Here is a 23140-nt window from a genome sequence, read left to right as displayed (position 1 = left end):
GGTTCTTTGGAGATAAAATGTGATATCGAATCCAAACCATCATTATGATTAATGATGGTATAAAGCGATGAGACGTCCGCTGTCACTAAGTGAAAATTTGGTTCCCATTGGATAGCGCCCAATTTTCTTATTACATCCGTAGAATCCTTCAAATAGGATGGTGTTTTGACGACCAGAGGTTGTAGCTTATGGTCGATGAACTGTGACAGATTTGACGTCAGGGATTCGGTGCCCGCCACTATGGGTCTCCCGGGTGGTGTCTCCAAACATTTATGAATTTTAGGTAAGATGTAAAATACCGGTATCGATGGATTCTGAATCAGCAGATATTTGTCTGTGATGATGTTCTAATTTTTATACTTATCCAAATAGGTGATGAGTTTCTTCCTAATTTGCTCTGACGGATTCCCTCTGAGTTTCTTATACGTCTGTCCGTCTTCCAATTGTTTGAGGACTTCTTCATCATAATCCGTTAAATTGAGGATGACTATACCCCCGCCTTTGTCCGCTGGTTTTATCACAATGGAGGTTTGTTTCTTGAGGTTGGTTAATGTATCTCTTTCTTTCTTATTCAGATTTCTTGCCCCATTGGTCCAGGGGATGATATGCTCTAGATCCTCTCTGACTGCTTTTTCAAATGTCTCCACAAAGCAGCCTTTCTTGTGTAGTGGATAAAAGATAGACTTCGGTTTAAAAATACTACATTCCTCTTCGCCTTGATTTGGTTGATCCTGAAAAAATTTCTTTAAGGTGAGCTTCCTTATAAATCGTTGTAGATCTACGAATACCTCAAAATTGTCGGTTTTTGAGGAGGGGGCAAATTTAAGCCCTCTCATAAGGACACTCTCCTCTGTTTCTGAGAGTGTGTAGTTGCTCAAATTGAAAATTCTAACGTATTCTTGATGATATCCTTCTTCTTCGGATCCGTTATCCTGGAGTGTGATGGGATGATCCGTATCCACTACTCCATCCGTATTACCATTAATGGTGTGAGATTTCTTCTTCCTCTTCTTCTTCTTGGAATGTCTATTCTTTTTCCCTCCCCTTTTACCCCTTCTGGTTTTCTGAAGGGGTTCTACTCTAAAAAAAACCTCCTCCTCTTTATCCATATGGCGGCTTCCAAATCGGTCAGGTATCCTATGGTGTTGTCGTCGTCTATCAGAGTAAGGTGAGTACCTTGATCTATACTCATCACGATCTCTATTGTCATAATATCGCTTCTGTGGGAACCTATTTCTCCAGGATCCTCTCCTTTCAGTTCCGTACCTACTTCCTTGGGGTCTTGAGGTTCTCACTTTACATGAATCTCGTCTCTCTTCTCTGGGATTCCTTCTGAATTCAGTAGATGGTCCTGGATATCTATTCACATGTATGGAGTCCCTCCTTCTGTCATGGGGCTTTATTCTATGATCATACGATCGTATCTCATTGAATCGAACTTTATTCTCGGTATTCCTAGATGTAGTCCCACGTGGTCCGAAAAAGTTCTTCTCTTTTTTCGTAATGAGATGTTGTTTTCCTTCCTTAAAATCAGTGACATCTCTCATGTATTTCTTCCTCTTTTTCTGCATTAGTTCTTTCTCATTTTGGCCTACTTTTTCAACTATATCCTGCTCCATCTCTTTAAAGTCTGGTAGACCCTTAAATGGTTCCAGCAGTGTTTTAAGAGAATCAATCTCTGTTTCCAGTTCCTTCAATTCCTTAGTTCTTTCTCTTACTATCAATCTCATTAGAGATAATGAACAGGAATCCAAAATTCTAATCTATTCCGTTTCGAATGGTGAGGATCTATTTTGAAAAGAGGGTAGTTTGTCTATTCTTAAACCCCTGGGGATTATTTCCTCTGCAATGTACCTCTCCAGTGAGATTAACTCCCACCAGATTTTCCCTTCTTTCAATAGGGCATTCTGCAGTTTTTCCATCATACTCTCTAGGTCCCCATCTGTACAATGACTTGATTCAGCATGTTCTAAAAATATTTCTTCTAATTTTTCTCTCCTAACATCTCTGTGGGAGAACATCTCTACTGTGGCACAAATTGCAGCCCTGAAGTCTATGTGACTTTACACTTTCCCTCGGCCCTTTCGTCCTCCAGGTAAAGCAAAAGGTCAGGCATACCCAAAACAAGCTCGTGCTACCAGACCTGCAAAGCCCAGACCGAAGCGTGCCTGGGCTGCCCGTTGGCCTGCTTCCAAAACTGACAAGCCGCATGACGGGGCGGGCCTCCCTCTGGGGAATCCAAGGGTGGGGGGCCGACTTCTAGGTTTTGCCCAGGAATGGTTAAAGACCACTTCAGATACCTGGGTAAGAGATTTCGTCACTCGAGGTTACGCCATACCCTTAAAGAATCGTCCCCATCATCGATTTTGCCTGACAGATGTGCCTCTGGATCCGGCAAAAGCAAACACTTTGCTCTCTGTGGTACATTCCCTGCTGACCACAGTAGTGGTGGTACAGGGGCCTCTAGCTCAGAGAGGCACCCAGGCGGCACTGGTTCTCCGATCTACAGGGCCTCTCGTTGGATCGTCCCCTTCTACTTCCACAACGTCCAGACCTCCTCATTCAGGGTCCTTATGTTTACCAGGATTTCACCGCTGTTCCTAGTCCCGAAACAGAATGGGTCCTCGCGGCCCATTCTCAATCTGAAGTCCTTGAACAAGCATGTGCGGGTCTCCAAGTTTCTTATTGAAACTCTGCACTCTATTGTTCTGGCCTTGGAGCCTCGGGACTTTATGGTCTGCCTGAACTTACAGGATGCCTATCTGCATATTCCTATTGCGGTGTCTCATCAGCAGTACCTGAGGTTTGCGGTGGGTAACCTCCATTACCAATTTCGGGCGTTACCCTTTGGTTTGACAACGGCTCCCCGAGTTTTCCCCAAAGTTATGGTGGTCATGACGGCTACACTCCGCCGTCAAGGGGTCAGGATCCTACCGTATTTGGACGATTTGTTGATCCTGGCGAATTCCCCAGAACTTCTCCTGTGTCATCTCGATCTGACGGTTCAATGCATGAAAACCCACAGATGGCTGATCACCTGGAAGAAATCCTCTCTGGTTCCTGCTCGGAGCAATGTACACCTGGAAGCGTTATTGGACACTTACAAGCAGCGGTTGTTCCTGTCTCAGGAGAAAGTCCTGAAACTTCAGGACAGGATTCCATGCTTCCTATCTCGTCCGCAAGTGTCGATTCATTCGGCAATGCAAGTGCTAGGTCTCATGGTGTCGGCTTTCGACATGGTGGAGTATGCTCAATTCCATTCTCGCCCTCTGCAGAAGTTGATTCTGTCTAAGTGGGACGGCCTGCCTCATCGGATCAGATCTCACATGATCTCCTTGTATCCGGAGGTCCGCCTGTCACTGGGCTGGTGGCTGCAGGACCAACAATTGAGCAGGGGCCGTGCCTTTTGGATATCCAACTGGGTCCTGCTGACGACGGATGCCAGTCTGAGAGGTTGGGGCGCGGTGTTGGAACAACACTCTCTCCAGGGTCGGTGGACCGAGGAGGAGTCACTACTCCCGATAAACATTCTAGAATTGCGGGCAGTGTTCAATGCATTGACAATGGCCCAGCATCTGATACAGAACAGACCTGTTCAAGTACAGTCGGACAACGCCACCACGGTGGCGTACATCAATTATCAAGGCGGTACTCAAAGCCGCATGGCAATGAGGAAAGTATCACGGATTCTTCAGTGGGCAGAACGCCATCTGCCGGCCATATCCGCAGTGTTCGTTCCGGGCGTTCTGAACTGGGAAGCGGACTATCTCAGTCGTCAGGACGTACACGCCGGAGAGTGGAGCCTCCATCCGGAGGTGTTTCAACTTCTCGTGGAAACGTGCGGCCTTCCAGATGTGGATCTGATGGCGTCTCGACATAATCACAAGGTTCCGGTTTTTGGAGCAAGGAAAAGGGGTCCTCAAGTAGCGTTTGTGGACGCTCTGGCAATTCCATGGAACTTTCAGCTGCCATACGTGTTCCCTCCGGTGTCACTACTACCCAGAGTAATGCGGAAGTTCAAGCAAGAAGGAGGAAACCTACTTCTGGTCGCTCCAGCGTGGCCCAGGCGGCACTGGTTCTCCGATCTACAGGGCCTCTCGTTGGATCGTCCCCTTCTACTTCCACAACATCCAGACCTCCTCATTCAGGGTCCTTATGTTTACCAGGATTTGGCCCGTCTGGCTTTGACGGCATGGCTCTTGAAGCTTACATCCTGAGGGCCAAGGGTTTTTCTGAGGTGGCCGTTCAAACTATGTTGAGAGCCCGTAAGCCGGCTTCTGCTCGGATCTACCATAGGGTCTGGAATGCTTACATTACTTGGTGTGCGTCTCACAATCATGACGTTTTTAAGTTTAGTACGGCCAAACTATTGGCCTTTCTACAACAAGGCCTGGACTTAGGCCTGCGTCTGGCCTCCCTCAAGGTTCACATCTCTGCCTTGTCGGTTTGGTTTCAGAGAAAGATTGCTACCCTACCTGATGTCCATACATTCACTCAGGGTGTATTGCGAATTCAACCTCCTTATGTGCCACCTGTGGCCCCTTGGGATCTGTTGGTGGTTTTGGAGGCCTTACAAGAGTCTCCGTTTGAGCCTCTTACCTCTGCTGATCTTAAGTGGCTTTCCTTTAAGGTGTTCTTCTTGCTGGCTATTGCTTCAGCTAGAAGGGTCTCGGACTTGGGTGCCTTATCCTGTAAGTCTCCCTATTTGATTTTTCACCGTGACCAGGCGGTTCTTAGAACGCGGCCAGGTTATTTACCCAAGGTGGTGTCTTCCTTCCACCTTAACCAGGAGATTGTGGTTCCGGCCTTTAATTCTCCTGAGTTTTCTACCAAAGAGCAGGCTTTGGATGTAGTACGTGCTCTCCGTATCTATATGAAGAGGACATCCTCCATTAGGAAATCTGATTCTCTTTTCGTGTTGTTTGGTTTCACAAACCTGGCTGGCCTGCTTCCAAGCAGACTCTGGTCAGATGGATTAGAATGGTGGTTGCACATGCTTATGTACAGGCTGGTCGTCCGTTTCCTGCTACCATCAAAGCCCATTCTACTCAGTCGGTTAGACCTTCTTGGGGGCGGCCCACCGTGGTGAACAATTGTGCAAGGCGGCTACGTGGTCCTCTGGGAACACGTTCATTAGGTTCTATGCCTTCGATACTTCCGCCTCCCAGGATGCTACCTTTGGAAGCCGGGTTCTTGTGCCCGCTACAGTGTGTCCCCTCCCATAAGGAACTGCTTTAGGGCATCCCCGATGTTAATCCTTGTGGAGCCCAGTGTACCCCGCAGCAGAAAACGAGATTTATGGTAAGAACTTACCGTTGTTAAATCTCTTTTTGCGAGGTACACTGGGCTCCACAAGGATTAACATCGGGGATGTCCTAACCAGACGCTCTTAACTTCTTTCGGTTGGTATGGCATAGCCGCTGACACCCTCTCCTGTGGTGAGTGTGTGGTGTACTTGGCTACGAGCGATTGTCATCTCTAGTTCCTGCTACTGCATTGGGCTGGTTAACGAAACTGAGCTCCTGTGCACGGAGGCAGGGTGATATAGGAGGCGGCGCTATGCATCTTGGGAAGAAGGTCAAAGCTTTGAGCCTGTTGGTGCCTCGGATCAAGATCCTGCTCTACACCCCGATGTTAATCCTTGTGGAGCCCAGTGTACCTCGCTGAAAGAGATTTAACAACTGTAAGTTCTTACCATAAATTTCGTTTTCCTAGTTTTTCACAAAGACAGAGCGGAGCTCCGTACGAAAGCGGAGTTTTTACCTAAGGTGGTTTCTGGTTTCCACATAAACCAGCCAATTGTGGTCCCCTCCTTCCATGGATTGTTAGAGGGGGACCTGTCCTTGGATGTGGTCAGAGCCTTACGTGTGTACTTACAGGCTACTGGTTCTATTAGGAAGTCAAACACTTTGTTTGGACTGTGTGATGGCCCCAGGAGGGGTTGACCGGCTTCAAAACAAACCTTGGCCAGATGGATACAACTAACCATCAAAGAGGCATATATTTCTATTGGTAGGAGAGTTCAGTTTCGGGTCGGTGCTCAGTGGGAGCTTTGTGGGCTGCGGCTAGAGGAGCTTCCACTGTCCAATTTTGCAGAGCTGCGACGTGGTCATCAGCACACACGTTCACTCGTTTCTGCAAATTTGATAGAGATTCTAATTTTTTTGTTTGGTTCTTCAGGCTTCGGACATTACTCCCGTCCATGGGAGTATCTTTGGGACATCCCCAGCTGTCTAGATCTCCAGTGTCCCCTAGTGGATGATAGAGAAAAGAGGATTTTGGTACTTACTGATAAATCCATTACTCTGAATCCCCTTGGGGACACTGCACGCCCACTTCGGTGCTGTCAGCCTGCGTGTTCTTATAGAATTAGTTCAAACAGATTGGTTAATATGTTAATAGTTTTTGGTTGCTGTTTGACGTTGTGGTATGGTTGGTTCCTTCCTTCCCATATGGCTTTGATCTTTCATGTTCCCTCTTCTCTCAGTCAATTTTTCAAACTGGAGGGATGGGGGGGCGTGAATGTGGAGGAACCAGCCGTGCATCATATTTTTTTATTATTACATTGTGCTACCTGCGGTCTGCATCCTTCACACCACGAGCTGTCTAGATCTCCAGTGTCCCCGAGTGGATTCAGAGAAATGGATCTATCGGTAAGTACCAAAATCCTCTTTTTGGTAGGGTATCATCCAACTTTACTTTGGTAAATAGGCCCTATGTCTTACTAAAATTGGAAGCTATAGCCCCATTGCCCTGTATTGAGAGAGCAATATCCAGGATAAACATTCAACTAAAAATGTAAGTGAACTTTAAAGTGAAATTTGTTTAGGTAAGTAACAAGCTCAAGTGCTAATTTGTGACCCCTATCCAAACAGCAAGTCATCCTTGTTACCACATTATAGACAATTAGGTGCAGTTATGCATACAAAGAGGTATAAGTCTGCTCTTTTTGCAGTTCACTAATTTTTTTTTTTTTGTCTGATTAACAGGCTAGCGTTATTTCGGAGGCCTCTTATTCTGGAGATCAACCAACACTCACAGATGTCCTCAACTATTGTCAGGTACAAAATAGAACCCTGTGCAAATTTGTCTACTTTGCTGACCATTAATTTTTTTTCTAATAGAGACATTAAAACATTTTTTATTTTTTTTTATTTTTTTTATGGAATAGTCAAAAAAAAAAAAAGTTTTAGTGGGGGAAAAAAAATGCCTGGGGGGGAATAGAACTGCCCCCTCCCCCCTTCAGTTGCAATAGATGTCAGACTGGCAATATCACACAATGGTAATTGATCATTGGCTGATAGGGTACCATTAAATAGTTGAACGTCACATGTCAGCAGATTCCCCCCCCCCCCCCCACCCCTGTGACAATAAATCCATTTATATGCAGCACAGTTAGTGTAATGGTTAGCATTACTGCCTCACAGTGCTGAGGTCTTGGGTTTGATTCCCACCACAACCCTAGCTGTATGGAGGATGTGTATTTTCCTGTGCTTGTTTGGGTTTCCTCTGGGTACTCTGGTTTCCTCCCACAAGCCAAAAATATACTGGTAAATTAATTGGGTCCTGACAAACAAAATGAACCATAGTGTGTATGTGTGTAGATTGTAAGCTCCACTGGGGCAGGGACTGATGTGAATGCGCTGATTAACTGTTGTTGCTATTAATAATAATAATAATAATAATATGTTTGTTTCTCATACGTCCTAGAGGATGCTGGAGTCACCATAAAACCATGGGGTATAGACGGGATCCGCAGGAGACATGAGACATGGGCACTTTAAGACTTTGAAAGGGTGTGAACTGGCTCCTCCCTCTATGCCACTCCTCCAGACTCCACTGGGCAGCTAATAAATCCTCAGTGGACACTGGCAGGAGGGGACATTAGTGCCGAGGCACTGTCCTAACCCCCGCCAGTATAATCATATAGTAAAAGAAGCGGGACGGAATCGCGCCATTAAGGGGGCGGAGCTTCGTCCTCAGCCCACTCGGCGCCATTTCCTTCCCATCAGGCTGCAGAGACGCTGGTCCTTCCTTCACACTGACAAGTATCAGGGTGCAATACGGGGGGAGGGGGGGGGGGGGTACTGGCTAATTTGGTGCAATATACTTTATATTAAAAGCGCTGCAGGTCTGGGGCATTTATTGGGCGCTTCAGAACCGCTGATTGAGCGCTGGGGTGTGAGCTGCCAAATTCCCTCTGTGTCTCTCTGACAGGCTTTCCTGTGGGTCTGTCCCCTATAAGCCCAGTGTGTCTGTGGGTGTTTATTACACGTGTGTCGGCATGTCTGAGGCTGAGTGCTCTTCACAGGCGGAGGCGGTATTAGAGACACAAAAGGAAGTGGGGGTGACCATGTCGGCACCGCCGACTCCTCATTGAGTACACGTGTTGAATGCTTTGAATGCTAATGTGGCTCGTATTGGTAAGAGATTAGACAAGTCTGAGTCTCAGTCCCAGGCATGGAAGAAGTCTGTGGAGGATATGTTATTACAAGTCCAGGTCCTCTCGGGGTCACAGAAACGTACGGTGGCCCAGTTGGCAGACACTGATACCGACACGGACACCGATTCCAGTGTCGACTATAGCGATTCCAGATTAGATCCAAAATTGGCAAAAAGCATTCAGTACATGATTGTGGCAGTTAAAGAGGTATTACATATCGCTGAGGACCCGGCTGTCCCTGATAAAAGGGTCTGTATGTATAAGGAAAAGAAACCTGAGATAATGTTTCCTCCCTCTCAGGAACTGAACACGCTATTTGAAAAAGTCTGTGAAGGTCCTGACAGAAAGTTTCAGATTCCCAAAAGAATTATGGTATCTTATCCGTTTCCCTCGGCGGATAGGGAAAAGTGGGAGTCACCCCCCACTGTGGACAAGGCCCTGTCACGTTTGTCTAAAAAGGTGGCTCTCCGGTCACCTGACACGGCGGCCCTTAAGGATCCTGCGGATCGTAAACAGGAAACTACGTTAAAGTCCATTTATGCGACCACAGGTACGCTACTCAGACCTGTCATTGTGTCTGCGTGGGTAATTAGTGCTATCGAAAAGTGGGCAGACAACTTGTCTTCTGAAATAGATACCCTAGATAGGGATAGCATCCTCTTGACGCTAGGTTATATCAAGGACGCTGCAGCATACCTTAAAGAAGCTGCAAGAGATATTGGTCTTTTGGGATCAAAGGCCAATGCCATGGCAGTCTCAGCTAGGCGAGCGTTGTGGATTCACCAATGGAATGGTGATTCCAAGAAAAGTATGGAATCTCTACCATATAAAGGTAAGGCCTTATTTGGCGACGACCTTGATGATTTGGTATCTACAGCTACCGTGGGTAAGTCATCCTTTTTGCCTTATGTTGCTCCACAACAAAAGAAAACGCACCACTTCCAGATGCAGTCCTTTCGGCCCAATAAATACAGAAAGGGCAGAGGTTCTTCCTTCCTTGCTACTAGAGGAAGAGGTAAACGATCACCAGCCTTGTCGGGCTCCCAGGAGCAGAAGTCCTCCCAGGCTTCTGCCAATTCCACCACATGACGTTGGGGCTCCTATGCGGGAGTCCGCACCGGTGGGGGCACGTCTCAAACTCTTCAGTCAGTTTTGGGTTCGTTCGGACCTAGACCCATGGGTTTTACAAATAGTATCTCAAGGGTACAAGCTGGGGTTTCAAGACGTTCCACCTCGCCGTTTTTTCATATCGGCCTTACCAGCTTCTCTTCCAGACAGGGAGGTAGTTGGCGACGCAATACAAAAGTTGTGTCAAAATCAAGTTATCGTCAGGGTTCCCCAGTCACAACAGGGAGAAGGTTTTTATTCAAGCCTGTTTGTGGTCCCGAAGCCGGACAGCTCGGTCAGACCAATCCTAAACCTGAAATCCCTGAATTTCTTCCTAAAGAAATTCAAATTCAAGATGGAGTCTCTCCGAGCAGTGATCTCCAGTCTGGAGGAAGGGGATTTTATGGTGTCGGTGGACATAAATGATGCCAACTTACATGTTCCCATTTATCCTCCGCATCAGGCTTACCTGAGGTTTGCAATACAGGAGTGTCATTACCAATTTCAAACGTTGCCGTTTGGTCTGTCCACGGCTCCGAGGATTTTCACCAAAGTGATGGCGGAGATGATGGTTCTCCTTCGCAAGCAAGGAGTCACGATTATCCCGTACTTGGATGATCTCCTGATAAAGGCGAGATCCAGGGACCAGCTGGTGCAAAACGTTGCACTCTCCCTGATAGTTCTTCAGCAACATGGTTGGCTCCTAAACTTCCCAAAATCACAGTTGATTCTGACGACGCGGTTGCCGTTTTTGGGAATGATATTGGACACGGAACTACAGAGAGTCTTTCTTCCAGTGAAGGCTCTGGAACTTCAGAGTCTGGTCAAACAAATTCTGAAACCAGCAAGAGTGTCAATCCATCAATGCATTCGGTTGCTGGGGAAGATGGTTGCGGCCTACGAGGCCATACAGTTTGGCAGGTTCCATGCCAGAGTGTTCCAGTGGGACCTGTTCGACAAGTGGTCCGGGTCCCACCTACACATGCACCGGAGGATAATCCTGTCTTCCAAGACCAGGGTATCACTCCTGTGGTGGCTGCACAGCTCTCACCTCCTAGAGGGGCGCAGGTTCGGGATACAGGACTGGATCCTAGTGACCACGGATGCAAGCCTCCGAGGCTGGGGGGCAGTCACAATGGGAGAAAACTTCCAAGGAAGATGGTCAAGTCAGGAAACTTGTCTCCACATAAATGTTCTGGAGTTAAGGGCCATTTACATGGCCTTCTGCAAGCGGAACATCTTCTTCGAGATCTGCCTGTACTGATCCAGTCGGACATTGTAAAAGCAGTAGCGTACATAAACCGTCAGGGCGGAACGAAAAGCAGAGCGGCAATGGCAGAAGCCACAAGAATTTTCCTTGGGCGGAAAAGCATACAAGCGCTCTGTCAGTGATCTTCATTCCAGGAGTGGACAACTGGGAAGAAGACTTCCTCAGCAGACACGATCTCCATCCAGGAGAGTGGGGCCTCCACCAAGAAGTCTTCGCAGAGGTCACAGGTCGTTGGGGAGTTCCTCAAGTAGACATGATGGCATCTCGTCTCAACAAAAAGCTTCAGAGATATTGTTCCAGGTCAAGGGACCCTCAAGCAATTGCAGTGGATGCTCTGGTGACACCGGGGGTGTTTCAGTCGGTGTATGTATTCCCTCCACTTCCTCTCATTCCAAAAGTTCTAAAGATCATAAGAAGAACAAGGATCCGGGCGATCCTTATTGTCCCAGACTGGCCAAGGAGGGCTTGGTTTCCCGATCTTCAGGAATTACTCATAGGAGATCCCTGGCCTCTTCCTCTGCACGAGGACCTGTTACAACAGGGGCCGTACGTGTATCAGGACTTACCGTGGCTAGGTTTGACGGCATGGCAGTTGAGCGCAAAATCCTAGCCCATAGGGGTATTCCCAGTGAAGTCATTCCCACACTTATTCAGGCCAGAAAAGGGGTAATGTCTAAACATTACCATCATATTTGGAGGAAATATGTTTCTTGGTGTGAATCCAAGGGGGCTCCTTCGGAAGAGTTTCGGCTAGGACGTTTTCTCCATTTTCTACAAGCAGTTGTGGATGCGGGCCTAAAATTGGGCTCAATTAAGGTAAAGATTTCAGCCTTATCGGTTTTCTTTCAGAAACAATTGCCTCCCTTCCAGAAGTTCAGACTTTCGTTAAAGGCTTGTTGCACATCCAACCTCCATTTGTGCCTCCAGTGGCACCATGGGATCTTAATGTGGTGGTGCAGTTCCTTCAATCACATTGGTTTGAACCTTTACGGAAGGTGGAGTTGAAATTCCTCACTTGGAAAGTGGTCATCCTGTTGGCCTTGGCATCTGCAAGGCGGGTGTCTGAGTTGGCGGCCTTGTCTCACAAGAGCCCTTATTTGATCTTCCATGAAGATAGAGCTGAATTGAGGACACGTCAACAATTTCTACCGAAGGTGGTTTCCTCTTTCCACATGAACCAACCTATTGTGGTGCCTGTAGCTACTGACACCTTCGCTGAGTCAAAATCTCTGGATGTGGTCAGAGCTTTGAAGATTTATGTCGCCAGAACGGCTCAGATTAGGAAATCAGAGGCTCTGTTTGTCCTGTATGCTCCCAACAAGGTTGGGTGTCCTGCTTCCAAGCAGACCATTGCACGCTGGATCTGTAACTCGATTCAGCATGCTCATTCCACGGCTGGATTGCCGTTACCGGAATCGGTTAAGGCCCATTCTACTAGAAAGGTGGGCTCATCCTGGGCGGCTGCCCGGGGGGTCTCGGCATTGCAACTTTGCCGAGCAGCTACTTGGTCGGGGTCAAACACATTTGCAAAGTTCTACAAGTTTGACACCTCGGGCGATGAAGACCTTAAGTACGGTCAATCGGTGCTGCAGAGTCATCCGCACTCTCCCGCCCGTTCTAGAGCTTTGGTATAACCCCATGATTCTATGGTGACCCCAGCATCCTCTAGGACGTAGGAGAAAATAGGATTTTAATACCTACCGGTAAATCCTTTTCTCTTAGTCCGTAGAGGATACTGGGCGCCCGTCCCAGTGCGTACTGTATCTGCAGTTATTAGTTATGGTTACACACATGTTGTGTTACATTTATTGTCAGCATGTTGCTGCAATTGTTCATGCCGTTGGCTTGTGTTCTGTTGAATGCCACGTTGTGCGGCATGCTTGAGGTGTGAGCTGGTATGAATCTCACCTTAGTTTAACAATAAATCCTTTCCTCGAAATGTCCGTCTCTCTGGGCACAGTTCCTATATCTGGAGTCTGGAGGAGGGGCATAGAGGGAGGAGCCAGTTCACACCCTTTCAAAGTCTTAAAGTGCCCATGTCTCATGTCTCCTGCGGATTCCGTCTATACCCCATGGTTCCATGGTGACCCCAGCATCCTCTACGGACTAAGAGAAAAGGATTTACCGGTAGGTATTAATATCCTATTATTGCAATAATTGGTTTGTCTGAGGTCACGCTGCCAGACCTGCAAATAACAGGGCTGGGTGGCGCAGTTACATGGGATGCAATTGTGTCATAAAAAGCCCATCTGACTGCCATCATATCCCATGCAACAATGCAAGTTAAAAAGAAACCAAATGGGTAATCCAATACCTGCAACAAAATAAACCATTAATCTCAAGGTAATTGGTATACAGAAAACACATACTTGGCACAGAATGAACATTCGGCTAAACACATTTCTCTAAAGGAAAATCTTTAAGATTTAAATACGGTTCAGTAGGATCCACTTATTTTTCAGTCCAAGCAACCGCATAATTCTTCTAGATAGGTGGTTTGCAGCACAAAACAAAAATTACTTTGTAGTTCTTTGTAGTCCTTATGTAATTTAGGGTGGCATTTTACAATTAAAATTTGTTAGGTACTGTAAACAGTCTTTCTCCATTATCCATTGGTGGGCATTGGACTCACCGGGTGTATATACGGTTGTGTGTAGAGCCTGTCACTTTAAATCTTGAATGATTTAACATGGTTCCTCACCCTCCATACCCCATATGACCCCAGTTTAGTTTGCGGGACAGTGGATCATGGGGTTGGGGCTGGAGCTGGCACCTTATTTAAACTGTAGCTTTAAAAGTAAGCTCCCCACCCCCCTGCAACCCCAGAATTCCAATGTTCTTTAAGTGCCTGTGGTGCAAGGCATGTTTTGTCAGCATAGCAGTCCTTTGCTGCAGTTTAGTTTTTCATGTTTATTCAAATTTTTCTTTAACTTTTTAGTTTGGTTTGTGCCTGTGTGCTGCTTGAGCAGCGCACGGTGTCAGTGCTGCAGCATTGGGAGCTGGATCAGCTCGCCGAATTCAGCTGTGTCAGGGGAGGGGGAGGGGGGGGGGGGGGGGGAGTGCTTCCTGTGGGGACACCTCACAGCACTCTGGCCTCTGTGAAAGCCGCCTGGGCCCAGGGTGTGGCGCACACTGCCTCCCTTTAGAGGGGACAGGTCGGTAGCGTGGTTCTGGAGGGCGGCCACCATTTTTGCGAGTTTTCCGGTCGCAGCTTTATTCCCAGACAAGGAGGGAGAGTGCGCGCTGCAGGCTGGGACCAGCGTTTTCCCTGTTAAGGGAAGTACTCAGGGCCCGGGGAGAGTGGAGCCTGGAGCCTTACAACGCTGCACTCCCCTCCTACAGTCATACAGTTGAGATTAACTCATCATGATGCCTAGAACAGTACTGGTGATCCTGCACTTCACAGAAGGTACTCTCCTCCCCTGCAGCTACTCCGTTATCTACAGTGGTCCAAGCAAAGTACCAGTTGCTTCTGTAGCTGCCTATGTTTGTCACATTACAAATACAGCACAGGAGCAATGAGTGTCAGTGCAGCACACTATTGACAGCTGACGTAGCAGGTAGTCTTTCCAGATTACTGGCGTTGGCCCTGCATATATATTTCTCTAACGTCCTAAGTGGATGCTGGGGACTCCGTCAGGACCATGGGGAATAGCGGCTCCGCAGGAGACAGGGCACAAAAATAAAGCTTTAGGATTAGGTGGTGTGTACTGGCTCCTCCCCCTATGACCCTCCTCCAAGCCTCAGTTAGGTTTTTGTGCCCGTCCGAGCAGGGTGCAATCTAGGTGGCTCTCTTAAAGAGCTGCTTAGAAAAGTTTTTTAGGTTTTTTATTTTCAGTGAGTCCTGCTGGCAACAGGCTCACTGCATCGAGGGACTTAGGGGAGAGAATTTCAACTCACCTGCGTGCAGGATGGATTGGATTCTTAGGCTACTGGACACCATTAGCTCCAGAGGGAGTCGGAACACAGGTCTCACCCTGGGGTTCGTCCCGGAGCCGCGCCGCCGACCCCCCTTACAGATGCTGAAGATTGAAGGTCCGGAAACAGGCGGCAGAAGGCTCTTCAGTCTTCATGAAGGTAGCGCACAGCACTGCAGCTGTGCGCCATTGTTGTCACACACTTCACACCAAGCGGTCACGGAGGGTGCAGGGTGCTGCTGGGGGCGCCCTGGGCAGCAATATTTTAATACCTTATGGCAAAAGAATACATCACATATAGCCATTAAGGCTATATGTATGTATTTAACCCATGCCAGTCATCTAAATCTACGGGAGGAAAGCCCGCCGAAATAGGGGGCGGGGCTTATTCTCCTCAGCACACAGCGCCATTTTCCTGCTCAGCTCCGCTGTGAGGAAGGCTCACAGGACTCTCCCCTGCACTGCACTACAGAAACAGGGTAAAACAGAGAGGGGGGGCATTTTTTGGCGATATATTGGATATATTTAAGCTGCTATAAGGAACAACACTTATATAAGGTTGTTCCCATATATATTATAGCGCTTGGGTGTGTGCTGGCAAACTCTCCCTCTGTCTCCCCAAAGGGCTAGTGGGGTCCTGTCTTCGATAAGAGCATTCCCTGTGTGTCTGCTGTGTGTCGGTACGTGTGTGTCGACATGTATGAGGACGATGTTGGCGTGGAGGCAGAGCAATTGCCGATAATGGTGATGTCACCCCCCAGGGAGTCGACACCGGAATGGATGGCTTTGTTTATGGAATTACGTGATAATGTCAGCACATTACAAAAATCAGTTGACGACATGAGACGGCCGGCAAACCAGTTAGTACCTGCCCAGGCGTCTCAGACACCGTCAGGGGCTGTAAAACGCCCTTTACCTCAGTCGGTCGACACAGACCCAGACACAGACACTGAATCTAGTGTCGACGGTGATGAAACAAACGTATTTTCAAGTAGGGCCACACGTTATATGATCACGGCAATGAAGGAGGCTTTGCATATCTCTGATACTGCAAGTACCACAAAAAGGGGTATTATGTGGGGGGTGAAAAAACTACCTGTAGTTTTTCCTGAATCAGAGGAATTAAATGATGTATGTGATGAAGCGTGGGTTAACCCAGATAGAAAAATGCTAATTTCAAAAAAGATATTAGCATTATACCCTTTCCCGCCAGAGGTTAGGGCGCGCTGGGAAACACCCCCTAGGGTGGATAAGGCGCTCACACGCTTATCAAAACAAGTGGCGTTACCGTCTCCTGATACGGCCGCCCTCAAGGATCCAGCGGATAGGAGACTGGAAACTACCCTAAAAAGTATATACACACATACTGGTGTTATACTGCGACCAGCCATCGCCTCAGCCTGGATGTGCAGTGCTGGGGTCGTCTGGTTGGATTCCCTGACTGAAAATATTGATACCCTGGATAGGGACAGTATTTTATTGACTATAGAGCAATTAAAGGATGCTTTCCTTTATATGCGAGATGCGCAGAGAGATATTTGCACTCTGGCATCGAGAGTAAATGCGATGTCCATATCTGCCAGAAGGAGTTTATGGACGCGACAGTGGTCAGGTGATGCGGATTCCAAACGACATATGGAAGTATTGCCGTATAAAGGGGAGGAATTATTTGGCGTCGGTCTATCGGATCTGGTGGCCACGGCAACTGCCGGAAAATCCACTTTTTTACCTCAGACCCCCTCCCAACAGAAAAAGACACCGTCTTTTCAGCCGCAGTCCTTTCGGTCCTATAAAAACAAGCGGACAAAAGGACAGTCATATCTGCCTCGGGGCAGAGGAAGGGGTAAGAGAGGGCATCAAGCAGCCCCTGCCCAGGAACAGAAGCCCTCCCAGGGTTCTGCAAAGCCCTCAGCATGACGCTGGGGCCTTACAAGCGGACTCAGGAGCGGTGGGGGGTCGACTCAAGAATTTCAGCGCACAGTGGGCTTGCTCACAGGTGGACCCCTGGATTCTGCAGGTAGTATCTCAGGGTTACAGGTTGGAATTCGAGAAGTCTCCCCCTCGCCGGTTCCTAAAGTCTGCTTTGCCAACGTCTCCCTCAGACAGGGCGACGGTATTGGAAGCCATTCACAAGCTGTTTTCTCAGCAGGTGATAGTCAAGGTACCCCTCCTACAACAGGGAAAGGGGTATTACTCCACGCTATTTGTGGTATCGAAGCCGGACGGCTCGGTAAGACCTATTCTAAATCTGAAATCTTTGAACCTGTACATACAAAAATTCAAGTTCAAGATGGAGTCACTCAGAGCAGTGATAGCGAATCTGGAAGAAGGGGACTTTATGGTGTCCCTGGACATAAAGGATGCTTACCTGCATGTCCCAATTTGCCCTTCACATCAAGGGTACCTCAGGTTCGTGGTGCAAAACTGTCATTATCAGTTTCAGACGCTGCCGTTTGGATTGTCCACGGCACCTCGGGTCTTTACCAAGGTAATGGCCGAAATGATGATCCTTCTACGAAGAAGAGGCGTATTAATTATCCCTTACTTGGACGATCTCCTGATAAGGGCAAGGTCCAGAGAACAGCTGGAAGACGGAGTAGCACTAACCCAACTAGTGCTGCAACAACACGGGTGGATTCTGAATTTTCCAAAATCTCAGTTGACCCCGACGACACGTCTGCTGTTCCTGGGAATGATTCTGGACACGGTTCAGAAAAAGGTGTTTCTTCCGGAGGAGAAAGCCAGGGAGTTATCCGAACTTGTCAGGAACCTCCTAAAACCAGGGACAGTGTCTGTGCATCAATGCACAAGAGTCCTGGGAAAGATGGTGGCTTCTTACGAAGCGATTCCATTCGGCAGATTCCACGCACGAACTTTTCAGTGGGATCTGCTGGACAAATGGTCCGGATCGCATCTGCAGATGCATCAGCGGATAACCTTATCGCCACGGACAAGGGTGTCTCTTCTGTGGTGGTTGCAGAGTGCTCATCTGTTAGAGGGCCGCAGATTCGGCATACAGGACTGGGTCCTGGTGACCACGGATGCCAGTCTGAGAGGCTGGGGAGCGGTCACACAAGGAAGAAACTTCCAGGGAGTATGGTCAAGCCTGGAGATGTCTCTTCACATAAATATACTGGAGCTAAGAGCGATTTACAATGCTCTAAGTCTGGCAAAACCCCTGCTTCAGGGTCAGCCGGTGTTGATCCAGTCGGACAACATCACGGCAGTCGCCCACGTAAACAGACAGGGCGGCACAAGAAGCAGGACAGCAATGGCAGAAGCTGCAAGGATTCTTCGCTGGGCGGAAGAGCATGTGATAGCACTGTCAGCAGTATTCATTCCGGGAGTGGACAACTGGGAAGCAGACTTCCTCAGCAGACACGATCTACACCCGGGAGAGTGGGGACTTCATCCAGAAGTCTTCCACATGATTGTGAACCGTTGGGAAAAACCAATGGTGGATATGATGGCGTCCCGCCTCAACAAAAAACTGGACAGGTATTGCGCCAGGTCAAGAGATCCTCAGGCAATAGCTGTGGACGCTCTGGTAACACCGTGGGTGTTCCAGTCAGTGTATGTGTTCCCTCCTCTGCCTCTCATACCAAAAGTACTGAGAATTATACGGCAAAAGGGAGTAAGAACGATACTAGTGGCTCCGGATTGGCCAAGAAGAACTTGGTACCCGGAACTTCAAGAGATGCTCACGGAGGATCCGTGGCCTCTACCTCTAAGACGGGACCTGCTTCAGCAGGGACCGTGTCTATTCCAAGACTTACCGCGGCTGCGTTTGACGGCATGGCGGTTGAACGCCGAATTCTAAGGGAAAAAGGCATTCCGGAAGAGGTCATTCCTACACTGGTAAAAGCCAGGAAGGAGGTGACTGCACAACATTATCACCGCATTTGGAGAAAATATGTTGCGTGGTGTGAGGCCAGGTAGGCCCCCACGGAGGAATTTCAACTGGGTCGATTCCTACATTTCCTGCAAACAGGATTGTCTATGGGCCTCAAATTGGGGTCCGTTAAGGTTCAAATTTCGGCCCTGTCGATTTTCTTCCAGAAAGAATTGGCTTCAGTTCCTGAAGTCCAGACTTTTGTAAAAGGAGTACTACATATACAGCCCCCGGTTGTGGCCCCAGTGGCACCGTGGGATCTTAATGTAGTCTTGGATTTTCTCAAATCCCATTGGTTTGAGCCGCTCAAATCGGTGGAGCTGAAGTATCTTACATGGAAAGTAACCATGCTACTGGCCCTGGCTTCAGCCAGGAGAGTATCAGAATTGGCGGCTTTATCATATAAGAGCCCATATCTGATTTTCCATACGGACAGGGCAGAACTGCGGACGCGTCCTCATTTTCTGCCTAAGGTGGTGTCAGCGTTTCACCTGAACCAGCCTATTGTGGTGCCTGCGGCTACTAACGAGTTGGAGGATTCCAAGTTGTTGGACGTGGTCCGGGCATTGAAAATATATATTTCAAGAACGGCGGGAGTCAGAAAGTCTGACTCACTGCTTATATTGTATGCACCCAACAAGATGGGTGCTCCTGCTTCTAAGCAGACGATTGCTCGTTGGATTTGTAGCACAATTCAACTTGCACATTCTGTGGCAGGCTTGCCACAACCTAAATCTGTCAAGGCCCATTCCACAAGGAAAGTGGGCTCATCCTGGGCGGCTGCCCGGGGAGTCTCGGCATTACAACTCTGCCGAGCTGCTACTTGGTCAGGGGCAAACACGTTTGCAAAATTCTACAAATTTGATACCCTGGCTGAGGAGGACCTTGAGTTCTCTCATTCGGTGCTGCAGAGTCATCCGCACTCTCCCGCCCGTTTGGGAGCTTTGGTATAATCCCCATGGTCCTGACGGAGTCCCCAGCATCCACTTAGGACGTTAGAGAAAATAAGAATTTACTTACCGATAATTCTATTTCTCGTAGTCCGTAGTGGATGCTGGGCGCCCATCCCAAGTGCGGATTGTCTGCAATACTTGTACATAGTTATTGTTACAAAAAAATCGGGTTGTTATTTGTTGTGAGCCGTCTGTTCAGAGGCTCCTACGTTTGTCATACTGTTAACTGGGTTCAGATCACAAGTTATACGGTGTGATTGGTGTGGCTGGTATGAGTCTTACCCGGGATTCAATATCCTTCCTTATTGTGTACGCTCGTCCGGGCACAGTATCCTAACTGAGGCTTGGAGGAGGGTCATAGGGGGAGGAGCCAGTACACACCACCTAATCCTAAAGCTTTATTTTTGTGCCCTGTCTCCTGCGGAGCCGCTATTCCCCATGGTCCTGACGGAGTCCCCAGCATCCACTACGGACTACGAGAAATAGAATTATCGGTAAGTAAATTCTTATTTTTCCTGCTACTTGTGGTGCTGTGGCACAGTGTAAAGTGCCACTTGCCTTGTGGACGGTTAATCTCAGTGGCATTGTTTGTATACAGCTCCGTACTGCACCTATTTTGATGGGTGCTGTATGTCCATTGAGGTACCTGTCTCTTTGCAAGTCAGTGTCCGCCCTGACACTGCACACTCACCTATGTGTGTTCATCAGTATATATTACTGTTTTACTCTCACCTATGCATAGCTACAGATGTGTCTACATACATATAGCCTCCTGGCATGTTAAACAGCCCTTCTAGTCACGCCGAGCGTCTTTTCGTGCAAATTATTACATTAAAATGCATCTTATTCGTAAAACAATGCAAATAGGATGCGTGTGACCACGGCTGCATTTGCATACGAAATGCTATGCTATAGTGTTTTCCTAGAAAACACTGTAATGTACTATTTCTCTAACGTCCTAGTGGATGCTGTGGACTCCGTAAGGACCATGGGGAATAGACGAGCTCCGCAGGAGACTGGGCACTCTAAAGAAAGATTCAGTACTATCTGGTGTGCACTGGCTCCTCCCTCTATGCCCCTCCTCCAGACCTCAGTTAGAATCTTTGCCCGGCCAGAGCTGGGTGCTCCTAGTGGGCTCTCCTGAGCTTGCTAGAAAAGAAAGTATTTTGTCAGGTTTTTTATTTTCAGAGAGCTTCTGCTGGCAACAGACTCTCTGCTACGTGGGACTGAGGGGAGAGAAGCAAACCTACTCCCTGCGGCTAGGTTGCGCTTCTTAGGCTACTGGACACCATTAGCTCCTGAGGGATCGAACACAGGTACCTAACCTTGATCGTCCGTTCCCGGAGCCGCGCCACCGTCCCCCTCGCAGAGCCAGAAGTACAGAAGCAGCAGAAGCAAGAAGACATCGAAATCGGCGGCAGAAGACTCCTGTCTTCACTTAAGGTAGCGCACAGCACTGCAGCTGTGCGCCATTGCTCCCGCAGCACACCCACACACTCCGGTCACTGTAGGGTGCGGGCAGCAATTAAGACACCTGATGGCAAAAGTATACATATATACAGTCAGGCACTGTATATATGTGCGAGCCCCCGCCATTTTTACACATGAAAAGCGGGACAGAAGCCCGCCGCTGAGGGGGCGGGGCCTTCTTCCTAGGCACAACAGCGCCATTTTCTCTTCACAGCTCCGCTGGAAGGACGCTCCCCAGGCTCTCCCCTGCAGTATACAGGTGCAATAGAGGGTAAAAAAGAGAGGGGGGGGCACATAAATTTAGGCGCAGATATATATAGATATATAAAAACGGCAGCTACTGGGTAAACACTAAGGTACAGTGTAATCCCTGGGTTATATAGCGCTGGGGTGTGTGCTGGCATACTATCTCTCTGTCTCCCCAAAAGCCTTTGTGGGGTCCTGTCCTCAGTCAGAGCGTTCCCTGTATGTGTGCGGTGTGTGTCGGTACGCCTGTGTCGACATGTTTGATGAGGAAGGATACGTGGAGGCAGAACAAGTGCAAACAGATGTGGTGTCGCCCCCGATGGGGCCGACACCTGATTGGATGGATATGTGGAAGGTGTTAAATGATAATGTAAGCTCCTTACATAACAGATTGGATAAAGCTGTAGCCTTGGGACAGTCGGGGTCTCAACCCATGCCTGCTTCCACAGCGCAGAGGCCGTCAGGGTCTCAAAAGCGCCCAATATCCCAGTTAGTTGACACAGATGTCGACACGGAATCTGATTCCAGTGTCGATGACGATGATGCAAAGTTGCAGCCTAAAATGACTAAAGCCATCCGCTACATGATTGTGGCAATGAAGGATGTATTACACATTTCTGAGGAAAATCCTGTCCCTGACGAGAGGATTTATATGTATGGGGAGAAAAAGCAAGAAGTGACTTTTCCCCCGTCACATGAATTGAATGAATTATGTGAAAAAGCATGGGATTCCCCTGATAGGAAAGTAGTAATTTCCAAGAGATTACTGATGGCGTATCGTTTCCCGCCAACGGACAGGTTACGCTGGGAATCCTCCCCCAGGGTAGACAAGGCGTTCACACGCTTGTCTAAGAAGGTGGCCCTGCCGTCTCAGGATAAGGCCGCCCTAAAGGATCCTGCGGATAGAAAGCAGGAAGCTATCCTGAAGTCTGTTTACACACATTTTGGTACGCTGCTGAGGCCAGCAATTGCTTCGGCCTGGATGTGTAGTGCGGTAGCAGCATGGACGGATACTCTGTCTGAGGAGTTAGATACCCTGGACAGGGACTCTGTTCTGATGACCCTGGCACATATCAAGGACGCGGTCCTATATATGCGGGATGCCCAGAGGGACATTTGCCTGCTGGGCTCTAGAGTTAACGCAATGTCCATTTCTGCCAGAAGGGTCTTATGGACTCGGCAATGGACAGGGGATACCGACTCTAAAAAACACATGGAGGTTTTACCTTATAAGGGTGAGGAATTGTTTGGGGATGGTCTCTCAGACCTAGTTTCCACAGCTACGGCTGGGAAGTCAAATTTCTTGCCTTATGTCCCTCCACAGCCTAAGAAAGCACCGTATTACCAAATGCAGTCCTTTCGTTCGCAAAAGAGCAAGAAAGTCAGAGGTGCATCTTTTCTTGCCAGAGGCAGGGGTAAAGGAAAGAGGCTGCACCACGCAGCTAGTTCCCAGGAACAAAAGTCCTCCCCGGCTTCCACTAAATCCACCACATGACGCTGGGGCTCCACAGGCGGAGCCAGGAGCCGTGGGGGCGCGTCTCCGACATTTCAGCCACCAGTGAGTTCGCTCACAGGTGGATCCTTGGGCTATACAAGTTGTGTCTCAGGGATACAAGCTGGAATTCGAGGTGACGCCCCCTCACCGTTACCTAAAATCGGCCTTGCCAGCTTCCCCCATGGAAAGGGAGGTAGTGCTGGCAGCAATTCACAAGCTATACCTCCAGCAGGTGGTTGTAAAGGTTCCTCTCCTTCAACAGGGAAGGGGTTACTATTCCACTATGTTTGTAGTACCGAAACCGGACGGTTCGGTCAGACCCATCTTGAATTTAAAATCCCTGAACA

General features: G+C 48.4%; 1 protein-coding gene across 3 annotated transcripts in view; it reads left to right on the top strand.

Annotated features, from left to right (window-relative positions):
* Positions 1 to 23140, top strand: part of BEND2 (BEN domain containing 2) — a 236477-nt gene that overhangs the window by 36451 nt on the left and 176886 nt on the right. For all 3 annotated transcript variants that reach the window (XM_063953929.1, XM_063953928.1, XM_063953930.1), the window contains exon 4: positions 6990 to 7061. In XM_063953929.1, coding sequence (XP_063809999.1) covers positions 6990 to 7061 — 72 coding nt within the window. The remainder of the gene's footprint in view (positions 1 to 6989; positions 7062 to 23140) is intronic.

The sequence above is a fragment of the Pseudophryne corroboree genome, chromosome 2 (genome assembly GCF_028390025.1).
Source record: "Pseudophryne corroboree isolate aPseCor3 chromosome 2, aPseCor3.hap2, whole genome shotgun sequence".
Lineage (NCBI taxonomy): Eukaryota > Metazoa > Chordata > Amphibia > Anura > Myobatrachidae > Pseudophryne > Pseudophryne corroboree.
Note: the sequence above shows the minus strand (reverse complement) of the source record. Positions and strands in the feature narration are given on the sequence as shown.